The following is a 17126-nucleotide window of genomic DNA, read 5'->3' on the forward strand; positions in this document are numbered from 1 at the left end:
GCCCTCTCTGCCGTCCGCCTGATTGGCTGCAATGTTGGAAGGGAGAGGCTCCTGCGCAGGCGCAGTGGGTTGCTTCCGGGTCCGAAAGGCTCTCCTGGGTGGAAAGTTCCTGGTCGCCCCATTGTTTGTGCTCCTGTTCGGCTTCCCTTCGCCCGGGCACCTGCTGAAATGAACCGCTTGTTTGGCAAGTCGAAGCCTAAGGCGCCGCCTCCGAACTTGACGGACTGCATTGGCACGGTGGGTCCCCGCTGGACGGAGGCAGAGGCAGAGGGTGGGGCGGAGGACGGCCGCTGAGCTGCTCCCGCTGCCAAGGAAACCGCTGTCGCCCCCTCTCTGGGCTTCCCCGTAGAGTGGCCCCCTGCCAGCCCTTTCCCAGCCTGGCTATACCGTTCCTTATAATCTAGGGGTGGTCAGGAAGTAGATCACAGATTCCACCAGTGGAGCACTGGGTGCCTGCTGCTTGTGTGTGGGATTCCCAAAGGCGGGATCAGCTATCTGCTCACTAGGATATCTGTTGACTTTAAACAACAATAGAATCATAGAATCATAGAATAGCAGAGTTGGAAGGGGCCTACAAGGCCATCGAGTCCAACCCCCTGCTCAATGCAGGAATCCACCCTAAAGCATCCCTGACAGATGGTTGTCCAGCTGCCTCTTGAATGCCTCTAGTGTGGGAGAGCCCACAACCTCCCTAGGTAGCTGATTCCACTGTCGCACTGCTCTAACAGTCAGGAAGTTTTTCCTGATGTCCAGCCGGAATCTGGCTTCCTTTAACTTGAGCCCGTTATTCCGGACGCTTCATCTTCGATTTACAATGCAGTTTACAGCTGGGTGTTACAATGCTATCCGAAAGGGTGTCCTCAGAAGGAAGACCCATTGAGTTCAGTGACACTGAATCTAGTTTTTTTTTTATTTTATTAATTTAGAGTATTTTTATCCCGCTCCTCAGCCAAAAAGGCTCCCAGAGCGCTTACAAAGTAATCAGTAAAAGAAGACGGTCGCTGTCCACTGGCTTGCAGTCTAAAAATATCAGACACACAAGGAAAAAGGAATAGGGAGGGAAGAGGAGAAAAACAAGTCTTTCAATAGGGCTGGTGGAATGGCCCTGCTTCCCTCCCCTATCACCCTCAATACAGCCTGGTAGAAAGACTGCTGTTGGTGACAACTGGGGGAGGAACTGAAGCTAATTGGTATCTAAAACTATTGCTGGGTGAGTCAGGATAGATAAAATGAAGTGCTTCTTCACACAACACATAGTTAAACTATGGAATTTGTTACCACAAGATGTAGCGATGGCCACCAATTTGGATGGCTTTAAAAAGGATTTAGACAAATTCCTGAAGAAGGCTATCGATGGCTATTAGTTCTGATGGCTATATGCTACCTCCAGTATCAGAGGCAGTAAGCATATGCACACCAGTTGCTGGTGAACATGAGCAGGAGGGTGCTGTTGCACTCATGTCCTCTTGTGGATTTCCCACCGGCGTCTTGCTGGGCACTGTGTGAACAGAATGCTGGAAAAGATGGACCCTTGGTCTGATCCAGCATAGTTCTTCTTATGTTCTAGGAGGAGACTTCTTTGGGTGTGTCTGTGTGTATGATTATAGCCTCAAAATCATAAAATAACAAAATAGTCAGAAATACAGTACAGCTGCAGTTAAAGGTTAAAACCAGCGGTAAAACCAATAATGTTAAAAGCTTGGAGGGCAGAACAATATTGACACAGGTAAATAGATAAGGAAAGCCAGTTCAAGAACTGAGGTGCTGTGGTGGAGAAATCTCTTCTTGCAGCCACCTACCATTGCTTCGGAACATGAGGGAACCCAGAGCCCAAGCCTCCAACATAGATCTTAGGTAGATGCTATGATAGATAGAATGCTGGAACTCGATAGCTTTTGGTGTGATGTAGTCAGAAATGTACTATTTATGTTCTAAAGCAGGAGTGCATACTTGGAATCACGTAACACAGGTTAGCTGAGCAAACTTGATTCCAAGTTTCCTGCATTGAACAGGGGGTTGGACTAGATGGCCATATAGGCCCCTTCCAACTCTACTATTCTATGATTCTAAGTAAGCACTTGTTGGATCATGGGGATTTTAGCAAAAAAACCTCCAAACCAAAAGTATACTGGAAAGCTGAGATCAATCCTCCTTTCCTATAATCTACATAGGCAGGCAGGTCAAAATAATAAAAATAATAATAATAATACCAAGGCAAGCACTCTAAAAACCAGAGGTAGATGTTAAACTGTAGATGTCTACTTCTTTTTTAAAAAAACAACCAATCAACTATGAGTATTTTGATGGTTTTAGAATTAGCTTTATTAATTTAAGACATCCAGAACATGTTTTTTTCCTAAGCTCAAAGTGACTTAGGTAAGAATAAAACTGTTTTAAAATTGCATAAGATATATTTTAAAAATCCATAATAATTTAATAATAAAATCCATTAAAGTCCCCTAGCCATCATATTCACATTTACAAAGCCAGTAGCAGGGCAGAAGGGAAGGAGGAATGGCACCTCCCCCCCTCGTTCTATTTTTGTAAAACAATTTCCTTGCCATTGCAATGAATGGGAGAGAAATTATATACAATAACTCTAGAGCTGATATGCACTCACACACGGCAATGTCAGGGGTGTGTCTAGGGACCAGGAGAGGTTTGGTAAACGTAATTTCCTTGACTGGCTTCAGAATCTACAGTTGCCTTTGCCATTAGTAAACAAGATATTTTCCCTCCTTCCTTCCTCTTGCCAAGGTGGATGGCAGAGCAGAGTCTATTGACAAGAAAATTTCTAGGCTTGATGCAGAACTGGTGAAGTATAAAGATCAAATGAAGAAAATGAGGGAGGGGCCTGCAAAGGTAAGATGTGGCAGGAGTCAAGTTTACTATCAATTGCTCACATCACATGATAACTAGTTAACCAGGTTTTTAGCAGTGTCGCTGAATGTTGTTCCTGTAATGGTTGTCTTAGTATCTCAGACCTGTCCCAGGATTCAGGAAATACCTAATAAATAGTACTAATGTCATGCTTAGAGGAGCTTTAGGATTGTACATCTGAAGGTATCATATCAGCTCTGTCCACCAAAACATCAATTGGTGGTGAGCATTGGAATGGCTGCATAAATCCTGCCCACATTGCTGTTTTGTCAGATGCAGTTCTGATGTAATTTTGTCAAGCATGATTTAGAGCCTGAAGTGGGTGTCATGTCGGACTTTGAGCTGAATGCCTTTGGTTTAAGTCATAGCTTATCTCTCATCCTCCATTCCCAGTCTGTAAATGCCGATAGCAGCTTCCCTCACTGGTATTGTTGCACTTAATTTTACTCGCTTGTACATGCTACTTCACAATTCTTAAATATTGCTATAAAAATTCTTACCAATAATAGCACTCTTAGGCTGTAATATATAATAGAAACATTTTTACTTCAGCTACCTTGGTCCTAGTTCAGAAAATGGAAGAGCCAGTGTGGACGAGACAATAGTCCACCATGTGTTAATAGTCAACTCCATGGATGGCTATTTAGGGGTATTCCCCATACAACATGATAATAATTGACCGTGAGTTGACTGTGAACACATCGTTGACTATTGTAGCTGAACTGTGCCCACCCCCACCCTCTCTCTGCCCTCCCACTGAATGGCGGTACTGGTTCCCATTACTTCCCTGGGTGGAGCTCTGTCCCTCGGTGGAGCACCACAATTGGCAGTTCCCCACATGCTTCCGGGGACATGCACGTGCCATCCCTGGGTGGGGTGGGGCGCTGCAATGAGCAGCTTTCCTCCCTGAGCTGTCCTAGTGTTCCCGTGCAAAACATTTCTCCTCTAAAGCTACAGGAGAGATGCTTGCTGCCACCCTGCTTTGCACTGGCAAAGTGCTGCTGCTGCTGCAAGCATCACTGCCATAGCTTTCACCCTCCACAAAGTTCTTGACAAGGGGTGGGTGGGTGGAATGATCTCTTCCGCGGCTTGACAGCCGCAGGAGAAATCCGTGCACCCCCCATCCCCCGCCTTAATAGCCACAACTGGATATCGGGGCGGAAGAATCTCTCTTGTGGCTGTCAAGCTGCGGGAGAGATCTTTCCACCCCCCTGGCCTAACATCCACAAATGGATATCAGGACGGGGGGGCAGAAGCATCTCTCTCATTGCTTTAACCCTCAAGGATTTCCGGGGTGGGCAGTGGAACAATCTCTGGAGCTTGGCTACAGGAGAGATCGTTCCACTCCACACCCCCAAAATACTTGAGGATTAGAGTGATGCGAGAGGTGCTTGCAGCCGCCCCACTGTGCAGGGTGCAAAGCAGGAGAGCTGCAAGCCTCTCTCCTGTAGTTTTATGGAGTGGGAGGACGGCTCGGGGAGGGAAGCTGCGGTGCCCCACTCCACCCAGGGATGACACATGCATGTCCCAGGAAGCACGTGGGGCGCTGCTGACCGTGGTGCCCCACCCAGGGACAGCTGGTACATGTCTATGGAGCCCCATGACTCTGTATGCATGTGAAACAGTCAAAAGAGCCTGCCACACGACACCATAATCAGAGGTTGTGCAAATCGTTAACTCTGCACACCGTTGAGTATTTGCGTTGGTCATTTCAGGGAAATAATCTACCATGGTGTGGAAAAGGCTTGCCTGACATCACAATAGTCAACTGTTGGCTAATTAAGCAACGGTTGACTATTCAGCCGTTGACTAACATGTCCTCTGAACCCAGTCCTAGTGTTCAACTTCAGTGGAGGAGACCCAGGTTCAAACCCCACTCAGTCAGGAAACTCACTGGTCTTGGGCTAGTTAATGCTCTCAGTTTAATTTACCTCAAGTGGTTATGAGGATAAAAGTGGGTGGTGGGGATGGAAACCATGTACTTGAGCTCCAAGGAAGAAGGGTGGATTTTAAAAAATTGCATAAAAATGCTTCTTGGGAGTTTTGTAGGCTTGTTTACTTAAGTGGTTTATGGACCGTAGATGTGACTGTTGATGTTATCAATGAACATTCTCATTTGTGTTTGTAAACCATCATGAGTATTACAGAGAAAGGTGGTATATAAATCTTGAAAGTAAAGAATCATCAGTGTTGCATTCAGCAGTTAATCCTTTTTGGTATTGACATCTGATTGTTACCTCTTCTCTAGAACATGGTAAAGCAGAAAGCCCTGAGGGTGTTAAAACAGAAGCGAATGTAAGTTTCAAACTACCTTAATCTTTACTTTTAAAACAAAGGTGCTAATTTGGAGGGAGTGGGTAGAAGCATCCTCAAATTTTGGATCATAGTCAGACCACTATTGCCACCATCTAACTTCCCAAAACCTCTGGCTCATGCAGAGAACTTGGGAGTAGGAGGGGTCCCTTCTCCACCCTGTCTGTAATGGTCCTTGACTCTAGTCGTGGCTACTCCTGGCAGAGAATGCTGAGTAAGTCTCAGGCAGTTCACTATTGCCTGATGGCAGAGAGACATGGAGACACCCACCAGAGGGGTAGAGCGCAAGTGAAGGAGCCAAGTTCCTTGGACATATTGGGAGCATTCCTTGGGGACACTATTTGGCATCAAGCTATTAGCATTGTGTAGTGAGTAAAGAACTACAAACCACTCAGGGTCCACAGTAAAGTTGGCATCAAGTAGTATCAGCTTCATAGTTCAGATACATATTTGCTCGGGCAAAAGTAGGGGATTACATACAGAGATGTAACATTAAAGGATAAACTGTCTCTGTTTCTTCCAACTTGAAAACAACTAACTTTTCTGTACCAGTGGAACTGTGAACATGTGAACAAACCTTTAACCAAGATGTGATTTAACATTTGGTAGGACCAGTGGTGGTCAAGATAAATTTGCTACAGGCATTTTAATACATACCAGCTGTCCATCCCTGCTCAAAACTTTTGGACAGGGCTTCAGATGTGCACTGTTGAATAAGAAGTACTTATCTGGATCTCTGGAATGAAGGACCGATGTTACTAGTTTGTGATTTATTATAACACAGTATCTAAAGATATATGTTTTGAATATAGGTATGAAAACCAACGGGATAACCTTGCCCAGCAGTCTTTCAATATGGAACAAGCCAATTACACCATCCAGTCTCTGAAAGATACAAAAACAACGGTAGCTTTCGTTTTCGACCAAATTTTAAAGTACATTTTGTGTATATTATATTGGGTTTAAATACTTTATCTGGCTACTTTTCTAGGTTGATGCCATGAAAGTGGGAGTGAAGGAAATGAAAAAGGCTTACAAACAAGTAAAAATTGATCAGATTGAGGTGAGTTGTAGTGTTTATTAAAAAAAATACACAATAATGTGCAAATGTACCATAATAACTCGAGACTCTTCAAGCACATTTTTGTTTTAAATATTGAACTAAATCACCGCTGCTATTTCTCTGCTTAGAGTTGTCTTCTTTCCCTCTTTATTTTTTATGTCAGTCCCAAGGAATATGTCGTATAAGTGGTATCTTGAATTAGCCAAACAACTTTTGAGGCCGAAACTCTTGGTGGGCAGGAATGAGAAAGTATATAATAAGTTGGATTCAGATTTAGAAATCTATTGAACTTAAGTTAGTCTCAACTTAACTCCTCCCATTAGTTTGAAAGGGTCTACTCTGACTATTTCTGAATCTAAGCCAATTATTCTTAAATCTGCATTGCATACCAACCAAGTTAATTAACAAACTATCCAGCAAGGCTTTGTTCATTTCAAGCAAATGGATAAGCCCTAATGAACAGTAACGAAAGTCTAACTATCAAGTAGGCCTCTTACTTACCAGCATTTGTATTTATATTTTATAATAAATTTCAGGATCTGCAAGACCAGTTGGAAGATATGATGGAAGATGCTAGTGAAATTCAGGAAGCACTGGGGCGTAGTTATGGGACTCCGGAGATCGATGAAGAGGACTTGGAGGCAGGTAAGTTATCAATCAATTTGAACTGTGCTCTATCAGGGCCAGAACTTAATGGGTTCAGGATAGATAATGTAGGCTCAGTTCAGACTGTGTCAGATCTTGGTTTATGAAGCGTAACTGGTTTAGTACAGCCTTCCCCAACCTGGTGCCTTCTAGATGCTTTGGGCTTCAACTCCCATCAACCCCAACCAGTATGGCCAGTGGTTAGGAACTCTGGGCAGTGTAGTCAAAAGTATCTTGAGAGCACTGGGTTGGGGAAGTCTGGTTTAGTGTGAAGGTCGATAAAGCAAATGTGGGGTAGATTGATGGAAAGCGCTTAGGTTTATGCAGTTGCTCCCTTCAATCCAAGTCTGTGGTTTGGTGTGATAGTTACAGTTGTTGTTTACACCTCCAGAGGCTGCTATATCATGGAGATGGGAGTGACCTTATGAAGCTTAGTAGAAAGCAGACTAGCTCTAAGCCAGGGATGAAGAATGTGTGGTGCTCCAGACGTTGGACTGCAGCTCCCATCATTCCTCATCATTGGCTGTGTTGGTTAGGTTTGATGCGAGTTCTAGTTTAACAACATTTGGAGGCCACACATCCCCCACCCCTGCTCTAAACACAGTTTGCCTCCTGTATGTTTGGAAGCTTGGGTTCTAAACTATGGAAAACACAAAGCTTTCTTTGATATGATATCTGAATGGAGCACTGTTAGTGACTGGAGGTTATACTAGAAATGTTTGCCATCATGTATTCCAACTTAATGGTTTAAGTACAAGGAGCAGAAACCTACTGCTTCTTCCCCTAAATATATACTGTTGGAAAAGGCAAGATAGAATTATTTTCTGCCTCCTCTTTATTTGTATTGGGTTTGTATTGTGCTTGTATTGAATGATGTCTGTTAAGTAACAGATATAGCTAACATTAAGAAATGGTGCCTAAGTTTTCTTGTTTTCCTTTTCCCTCCTCATCCTTTTTTTCTTTTGGGGTTGTGTCTTTTTTAGAAGGTAAGTTGAAGTTCAGAGATTGTCCTGTCTTTTTTATCTGAAAGCTCCTCTGTGGGCCTTTTTGGTTGAAGAGCAGAGTACAAATACTTTAAATAGCTGATAATTATTACAAAGCTATGAGCTTCTTTTAGGTTGTTTTTTGGAGAAGTAGGATAAGCAATATTTTCAGTAATGTTAATTTTACAAGTGCTGTACTATTTGTATTTGGGCAGGCTCACCCAGCCTCAATTTTTCTGTCAGTGATCAATACCTGTTTTCTGTCCTAACAACAATTTTAGAATTGGAGGCGCTGGGTGATGAACTTCTTGCTGATGAAGATACCTCTTATCTAGATGAAGCTGCATCTGTTCCATCAATTCCAGAGGGCGTGCCAACTGACGCAAAAAACAAAGTAAGTCTTGCTTCCATCCACCGCAAACTATATATAAAGCAGAATAGATTTGCCACAGAACCTTCACCAAAATCAGGTCAATGTAGGTCACAATATTTTTGTTGGTTTATTCCTCTTTCCTTAAAAACAAACCGCTCAGAGAGCTTAGGCTATTGGGCGGTATAAAAATGAAATAAATAAATAAATTAGTCCCAAACAATGGTTAAGGAAGCTTAACTGTGGTTTGGCATGACACCTGAATTTGCAAAGCATAGTTAGTCATCAGCTTCCAGGACAGAAACAGCACTCTGGTTTGAAGTGGCTTGGCAAACTATGGTTGATGCCTAGCAATAGTTTGGCATGGTCCGAATGAACAAAACATAACTCCAGAGGTTGCTGTACCATGAAAAAGGGAATGCTGAGTGCTGAGAGGATGGGAAGCAAAAGCAAACAGCTCAAAACCATGGTTTGCCTGTTGTATATCTGGAAGCTCTAATTATCATTTGGATACTAAACTTTGGTAAGTGCAAACCATGGCTTGATGCGATGTTTGACTTGATCCTTAAATTTTCATGTTGTTGTATAACATCTAGTACCATATCATGTTTGTGTGTTACGTTTGTAGTGGGCAAGCAGATGTGGTTTGACTCTTATTATTTATTATTATTATTATTATTATTATTATTTATTTATTTATTTATTTAGCACCATCTATGTACATGGTGCTGTACAGAATAAAACAGTAAATAGCAAGACCCTGCCGCATAGGCTTACAATCTAATAAAATCATAGTAAAGCAATAAGGAGGGGAAGAGAATGCAAACAGGCACTGGGTAGGGTAAACAAGCACAGGGTAGGGTAAAACTAACAGTATAAAGTCCAAACAGCATCAGGTTTTAAAAGCTTTAGGAAAAAGAAAAGTTTTTAGCTGAGCTTTAAAAGCTGCGATCTCTTCATCTCGTTTCTGTAAAGAAACCAAATAAAATCTTCCTTTGGATATCCTCAAATTCTATTTCTGTTTATGGTTATAGGTACTTCTGTTTCTGGTGTTCCCTTGCCAAGCATCTTCAGACACTTTTCTCCCCTCCTCCCCACCTTTAATACATAATGGCATAATTGGGTTTTTAGTTATTGTAATCCCCTTTGAGAGAGTTAGAAAAGCAGTCGATAAACTTTAATAAATAGATGGTTTTGAAGTGTGGTACAGTGGAAAGTTCACTGTTTGCTACAGAAATGTCAAGAGATAGACATAAAATTAACTTCCACTGATTTTATATTTGGTATACTACTTTATAGTTTGGGGAGGGAGAAACTATTAACCAATAAATTTTGTTTTCCTTCTCATAGGATGGTGTACTGGTGGATGAATTTGGACTGCCACAGATCCCTGCAACATAACTCAAGTTCATTGGAAATGCTGTTTCTCATCTTACAAATTTCTAAACAAAAACATTTGAGGTGGTGGAGAATATAGCTTTCCAATAACACTCAATATCACTACGTTATGAAATATGGAGTGAATGACGACTGTTCATTCTCCCCCTCTGAACATATTTTATTACTAGCTTTTCTATTAACAGCAAGAAATTGGTAGTACTTTTTCCTTCAGTGAGATCCATTCAAAGTTCTAAAATTTTGCTTCATCACTCTTGTAGAAGTATTGTATTTGGGATTATTTATAGTTTTCTTTGATTTCTCTGAATAACAAAGGGTGGTTGTGATAGTTTATCTTCAAATAACTTTATTGTGCTTGCTTTAATTATACATATTTTCTAAGAATACTTCAGTTCTGGCTTTATTGCTAATGGGTTATATCCAGACGTAGTCAATCTTGGAATAGACCCATTGAAATCAACAGAACATGTTAATCCATTATTTCAGTGGGGCTACACTAAGCATAACTAGAACTGGATCCAAACTTATTTATTTGCTATAGCTTTTAATGTAGTTGTTTAAGAAATACATGCAAAGGAGATGGTATAATCCATAATCCATTTTGACATAAATTATATACCATATAGGGTAGCGTGATGCTATTGTGTGGTATTTTTCTAAGACATTTTTCCTTTTGTGTCTACTACTGGTAAAGACCAAGCTATCAACTTCTTAACTTGATTGATTTCCAGCTTTCCATTTCTACATGGGAACTATTTATATGTAATTCTGTTTTGGAAAGTCCAGATTCCAAAAAAGCATCCCAGCATCATCCTTATTTTTTGGAGAATGTAAAGTCCTAGTCGTAGCTAATATTTTGGGAGACACAGTTTGAGAGAGATGGACAGTAATGAGACAGCACCCCCACCTGAAAGTCCCATTGTTAGTCACCACTTTCTCCAATACACCTCAGTGGGTTGGCAGCTGGGGTGAGGCCACTTGGTACTTTTTAGGGGGTTGGATCTTGGCTATGGGCTTCCCGCTAGAGATGGGGGAGAAATTCATTCAGTTTACATTTTAATGCAAACCTACCTAATTAGCATTTCATAAACCAATCAATGTGTGAACTAAAACAGTTTCCTTCACTATTTATGCTTTTCCAAATTTTGTGATGCAGTTTTCCAGTTAAAATGTGTACAAAATGCATATATTGCAAAGAACTGCGCACAGAAATGCATATGTATATATGAAAATATGAAAATGCATTCATATTAAGCAAAATGGCATACAAACATGCATACATTAAGTGGAATGCATACGAAGAGGCATAAAAATTCTTGGGCGGACCTGAAAAAAATAATAAAGTGATATGGAAATGGGATGGAATGAATTTAAGATTAGAAAAATGAGAAAACGAAATTAACAGATTTGTTCATCTCTACCTCCAGCTATTTGACAATGGTGGTCAGCAACATATTCATAATGAAAGAAGTATTATCTTCCACCAACACTTGTTCCTAAGCATGAACACAATGACATGTTACATTAGAATCAATAAGACATATGTACATAAAAGAACTGAGGTGTAAGAAAATCATAGAACAAGGTGTTAACAAGCTCTTTAATAGAACAAGCTGTTTAAAAGCTCTTTAATCCAATCTCTCCATTCCTCTGGTTTATATTGTCACAACTGCTTTTTAAGGTAAGCCAACTGTGCACACTCTTACCTTGTTAGTAAGTTTCTGCCACCACCTCTCTTTTCCTCTAACTGGCCAGGAAGGAAATCCAGAGATTCAACATAATTTTTGCCTGGGAGAGGCAGCGATCAGCTAGATCACAGGTAGGCAACCTGGTGTCCTCGCAAGTGTTTTGGACTACAACTCCCATTTTCCATGACCCTTGACCATGCTGACTGGGGGTTAAGGCAGTCATCTGGAGGTTACCAGGTTGGCTACCCCTGATACCCTTCCATCACCACAGACAAGGGCAGTTTGCTCTTAACTCCCAACAGGTAAAAAATAGCTCCAAGCGGTTTAGGCGAGTGTGGGTGCATAGAGAAACATTACCCTAGGCTTGTCATCAACTAATGCCAACCATCAGGTCCAAATTAAAACGACAGGTTTTATTAGGAACCAGAAATAAAGTGCAAAGAGGAAAGCAGAGAGGTACTCTAAAAATAAAATTAATGTTAAGAACCTTACTATTTTATGCTAAGACTCTTGAAAGAGAATTTTGATACATGCACCGCATAGGATAGATTCAGCACATGGCATCACCAGGGTAGATTCAGCACATGGCACCCTGTGATGGACAAAGAAGTCGATAAAGGACTAGGGAACAATATTTCTTACTTATTATGTTTAGTCAGGGATGACAGGTCAACATGTTCCACCAATCAGATGAGTTACACATAGGTAGAAAGATTCATACTACTTTTTGGAGATAGGAGATATGGCTAAGAAAGGTGCAAAATTAAAAATTGCTCTACCTATTGCTGGTAGACTTGACATATTAAAGGACCTCTCCAATTATGCAAAGTATGTTGCAAGGTGTTTGAGTTGGTTACCTTGGAGGGATGGAAACTAGCTGGGGCATACTATGGAAAGGCAGGCCTGTGCCACATTTACGATATAGCCTAACATGCTTTTATTTAGAATATTATATATTGGGCAGCTTTTCCTGTTAGGTAAAATAGGGAGAGTGCCAGTGAACTTAAGACTCTTCTCCAGAAAGAAATTTAATAGAAAGTAAGGTACGTTGCTTCTTTGACTTTGGAGATACATATTTTATCCAGACTTTGGGAAAGATAAACTTGTGATCTTAAATATATTTAAGGTGCAGTCTTGTGTGCCTGCTTGGAAGAAAGTCTCACTGATCTTAATAAGATACTTACTCCCAGGGTTTAGGATTGCAGCCTTAATTTTGAAATCAATAGTACTTAATCTCAGTGCCCTCAAAACATTCACTGTCTTTTGCTCCTAAATTGTATCTTTGATTTTAGTGAAATCTCAGCAAGAAAATTAAACAATAGAGGCCGATTAAAGTGTATAAATCTTCTGTAACTTGTTTGTAAATATATTGACAGTGAATAAAATACTCAGTGCTAATTGAGACCACAGACCTTGGAAATCCTTGTCTGCCACTCAAATCAGCCATTTTAAACTAAGGCCAGATCTACCTTAGCAGGATATAGCACTATAAAAGAGGTATGAAAGCAGTATATGGTATGCAACATGGGCCCCAACAGTTGTCAGTGCGCTTCAATACAGCTATAAAGCAGTAGTGAGGCTCCTGCCTCTTATATCCTGCTTTCATACCACTTTCACAGTGCTATATTCTGCTTGGTTTGGATCTGGCCTAAGATTCCAGTACTGTTTTAATGAGACCTTCTCGGTCTGGTGTAGGTACAACCAAATCTTGCACAGACGTAACCACAATTTAAGAGATGGGGATGCTGGAGTTGGCTATTGCATTTTCTCCAATCCTATACTGTGTACAAGTATTTCCCCCACTTCCCTTAATGAGCCATGAGTAACACAAATCAGATTTAAGTTGAATCCATGGGTTGCAATTCACTTTGGACCTGGCTTTAAAAGGCAACATTGTGGCAGTGGCCCAGTTAGGTATGCACTCTCTGGAATTCAGGCTCAGTCCTATATATACCTGGGAGTAAGTCTCATTGAACTTGATGGTACTTCTTAGTAGATATATACAGGATAAGTGGCCTTACATACACTCCTGGCTTGCAAACGAGTTTGTAGAGAACAGTCCCTGAATGAATTCTTATACTCTTGTTACATAGAAGAGAACATTCTACCAGTGCCATCTTTTTCTTTGTACCCTATTTCTTCGATTCTAAGACACACTTCCCCACCCCCCATATAAACATCTCTAAAAATGGGGTGCGTCTTAGAATTGCAGGTGTGTCCTAGGTTTCCCCCCCCCCCCCCCGTTAGTGGTACTGAAATTAGTGCGCGTCTTACAATCGAAGAAATACGGTAATACTGTGATGGGAAAAGCTGTACCTGGTGAAATTCTTCCTTCTCTGCAACAAATGTAGAACAGCCTGGCTATCCTAGACATTTTGTTTAACCCTTTTAGCACACGACCACAGGGGTAGCTGTGTTAAGTCTGTTGCTGCAAAAACAAGAGTCTTGTGGCACCCGGCCTTCCCCAACCTTGCGCCCTCCAAATGTGTAAGGACTACAACGCCCAGCATCTCCCAGGCAGCCATAGAGATGTTGGGAGCTGTAATTCAACACATCTAGAGGGCACCAGGTTGGGAAAGGCTGCCTTAAAGACTGACAGTTTTAAGGCACAATCCTATGCACGTTTAGTCAGAAAACGTCCTACAGTGCCCAGCATTCCCCAACCAGCAATGGCTAGGGAATGCTGGGAGTTGTAGGTTTTTCTCTCTGTCTAAACGTACATAGGATTGCACCCTTGGGCGGCAATCCTGTGCACCTTTTACCGAGGAGTAGACGCTCAACGGAATGAAATGGGGCTTACTTTTGAGTAGATACGCATAGGGTTATTTTGGCGCAGGAGAGGCGCTCTTCCCCATCCGCCCTCCTGCCCATTGTGGCGGCGGCGGCGGCGGCGGCGGCTTGGGAAAAGAGAAGCTGCCTGACGGAGTTGTATCGTCTTCCCGCCCCCTTTCCGCGGCCCCCGGCAGTTTCCGGCCCGGGAGGAAGCGCCGCTGCCCGGCAGCAGCAGGCAATCTCGGCGACGGCAGCGGCAGCTCCTCCTCCTCCTCCTCCTCCTCCGTGAGCGAAGAGAGGCGAGCAGGGATGGCGGTGCCCAGCGGGAGCTCGGCCTTGACGGTGACAGTCACCTACGGTAAGAGCAGCAGGCTGCTGGGCGTGGCGGGCCGTGGGCGGGGAAGGGCGGCTTCCCTCGGGGGTTTGCTGGCGCCTTAAGCAGGCCGGGCCGAAGGGGCTTCTCCGGGGCCGAGGGCGAATCAGGCAGCGGGGAGTGACGCCTTGGCTCGGGACTCGCGTGGCTCTGGATCCGTCGTAGGCATGTGCTCCTTTCTCCCAGGCTGGGGCCTCCGCCTGGATCGCTCGCGCCTCCTCTTTGCTTTTGCCAGATGCAATTCCAGCCCTGGGTCCGGCTTTATTATTAAGCGCCCCCCCCCTCCACTCCGCCCCTTCCAGGTTCCCCCCTCCTCTCAATGGAGCCTTCACTCTGTAGGTTCCATGGAGGGGAGAACTTCTGCCTCACGGCTTCACCTGAGCCGAAAGTATTTGAAGCAAAAAGAGTCAGACCAAGGGTCCATGTAGTCCAGCATTCTGTTCACACAGTGGCCCACTGGGAATCCACAAGCAGGGCATGGTGCAACAGCAGCCTCCCACCCACCTTCCCCAGAAAGTGGTGTATGTAGCCTTACTGCCACTGATATTGGAGGAAGCACCCAGCCATCAGCACTAGTAGTTATAGATCACCCTTCTCCAGGAATTTATCTAACCCTCTTTTAAAGCCATCCAGGGCCAGATCTACACCAAGCAGGATATAACACTTTGAAAACAGTATATATAATGTGTCCTGGGCCCAAACAGTTGTCAAAACCATTATAAACCTTTATAAAACAGTAGCATAGATCCTGCCCAGATTGGTGGCCACCACTACATCTTGTGGTAGCGAATTCCATAGTTAACTATGTGCAGAAGTATTTCATTTTATCTGTACTGAGTCAGCTTCATGGGATGACCCCTAGTTCTATGAGAGATTGAGGAAAATGTCTCCATACCCTACTCCTGGCACAGATGAAGCTATAAGACTAGAGTTCCTCTGACCAGGTGTGGAGTAAGAGTTAGTGCCATGGCTAGACAATTGTTTATCTTCCATGTCAAGGAAAGCTTTGCCCATGAAATTCTACTATCAATCACTACATTCATGGCCAAAATGTTACCTATCAGCTAATATAGAGGCCAAGGTCTTCAAAATAAAAAACAAAAACACAAAGTCAAAAGGATCTGTATAAATATAGAAAGTGGTAATTACTGCTGGCAAAAATGGACAATAATTCATGGGAAATATGTATAATGATGACACATCTTGTGACCAAAAAACACGATGAGACTGGAAGTGTAGAAATATTTCTGGGTAGCCTTGCCTGTGAAATTTCACCATGAATCAGTAAGTTCATGGTCTAAATCAGGAATCCTCAAATGTTTTGACCCGTGGGTACATTTAGGAATGTGAGACCATGGCATGAACACCATCACAAAATGTGTAATCCGTGGATCTCCACTTTGGCATTTACAGAACTTAGGCTGCATCTTATTCAGCAAAAACATTTGTTTTGTGTCTTTTGGACACTGCAACATCTTTTTAATAATGGCTTGTCTAATTTGGCTAATTAGTGGCAATGCAATACAGCTAATGTTTCTTTTAAACAAATATCTGCTTTTTTTGGAGAAGGTTGTTGTATGGATAAATTTTGTACTTGAACAGTCTTTAATACTTGTGCAAATCCTGTGTTGTCATGGGGGCTAGTAGTGTGAGAATGATTGGATAAAACCTGTTTCCCTGTTTCCCTTGCAACTTGAACGTTTTTAATATAGATATACTACGAATAAACTGGCAAAAGTGAAAAAATGTTTTCTTTTTAAAAGGATCATTTACCATTTCTTGAAGTTTGAGGTCGAGAACTCTTGGATGTAAGATTTTTCTCTTTCTTCTTCCTCTGGTGTCCTTTCAGCTCTTTCTCCTCAGCTTCTCTTTCTCCCACTGTAACTAACACTGACTGACTTTTCTTCAGCCCGTTTCTGAACATTCTGTGCTTGTCCTTTCGTTACTCCAGTACTCTTAAGAGCTCACAAGAATAAGCATTATTACACATGCATTCACAAGCTGGGTGGGTTTGCACATCACTTTAAGCCATGGTGGTTTATAAGCTACTCAAAGAAGCTACTGTGATCTTTCTCAGGATTGGACAATTAAGCTACACAGCATGGTTTCCTCCCTTCCCCTTGCTCCTCTATAGTCCTCCCACTTGGCCAGGATGGTATCCCAGCTTCCTTTGCACTAGTTGCCATATCCTGCCAACCTCATACTGAAGCTACGTCACACTCCTGTTTCCAGGCTAGGAGGCATCTTTTTGTGTCCTCTGTCTCTGCCTTATCAGCACCAATCTCACCCCAACTTTCCTTTTTCATGGAGAAGTGAGCTGAAACAAACCATTTGCTCTCCTTCCCCACTTTCAGCAGCCCCAATGTCCAAGCCTCCCCTCCCCTCCGTCACCAGCAGCAAACAAAAAACATGGAAATAAAAGGAAGCTATGTATCAGCATACAAAGTGGATTTTTTGGCTTGCTTAAAACTGGGCTTCCTTAATATTGCTTTCAATCTACTAAGGCACTTTGCACCCAAAATGGTGTGACATCTCTAAACCCTTGAAAATTTACAGTGGTGGAGCCAAATTTCATACCCAGATGCCCCTCATGGGGATGCACCCAATGCACAACAAAACACTGCATTGCTATGCCTCCATA

At 42.5% G+C, this 17126-nt stretch overlaps 2 protein-coding genes across 2 annotated transcripts in view; both read left to right on the plus strand.

Annotated features, from left to right (window-relative positions):
• The first annotated feature begins 76 nt into the window (after positions 1-76).
• Positions 77-10779, plus strand: CHMP5 (charged multivesicular body protein 5). The gene is made up of 8 exons (XM_063131155.1): positions 77-237; positions 2758-2862; positions 5129-5175; positions 6006-6099; positions 6185-6256; positions 6793-6901; positions 8166-8278; positions 9605-10779. The coding sequence occupies exons 1-8, from the start codon at positions 169-171 to the stop codon at positions 9653-9655; spliced, it is 660 nt and encodes a 219-aa protein (XP_062987225.1). The 5' UTR covers positions 77-168; the 3' UTR covers positions 9656-10779.
• A 3596-nt stretch (positions 10780-14375) lies between these two features.
• The window catches only part of BAG1 (BAG cochaperone 1), a 28150-nt gene continuing 25399 nt past the window's right edge, over positions 14376-17126 (plus strand). The window contains exon 1 of the mRNA XM_063116448.1: positions 14376-14470. Coding sequence (XP_062972518.1) covers positions 14422-14470 — 49 coding nt within the window. The 5' untranslated portion in view covers positions 14376-14421. The remainder of the gene's footprint in view (positions 14471-17126) is intronic.

Source organism: Elgaria multicarinata, chromosome 1 (genome assembly GCF_023053635.1).
Source record: "Elgaria multicarinata webbii isolate HBS135686 ecotype San Diego chromosome 1, rElgMul1.1.pri, whole genome shotgun sequence".
In the NCBI taxonomy this organism is placed as follows: Eukaryota; Metazoa; Chordata; class Lepidosauria; order Squamata; family Anguidae; genus Elgaria; species Elgaria multicarinata.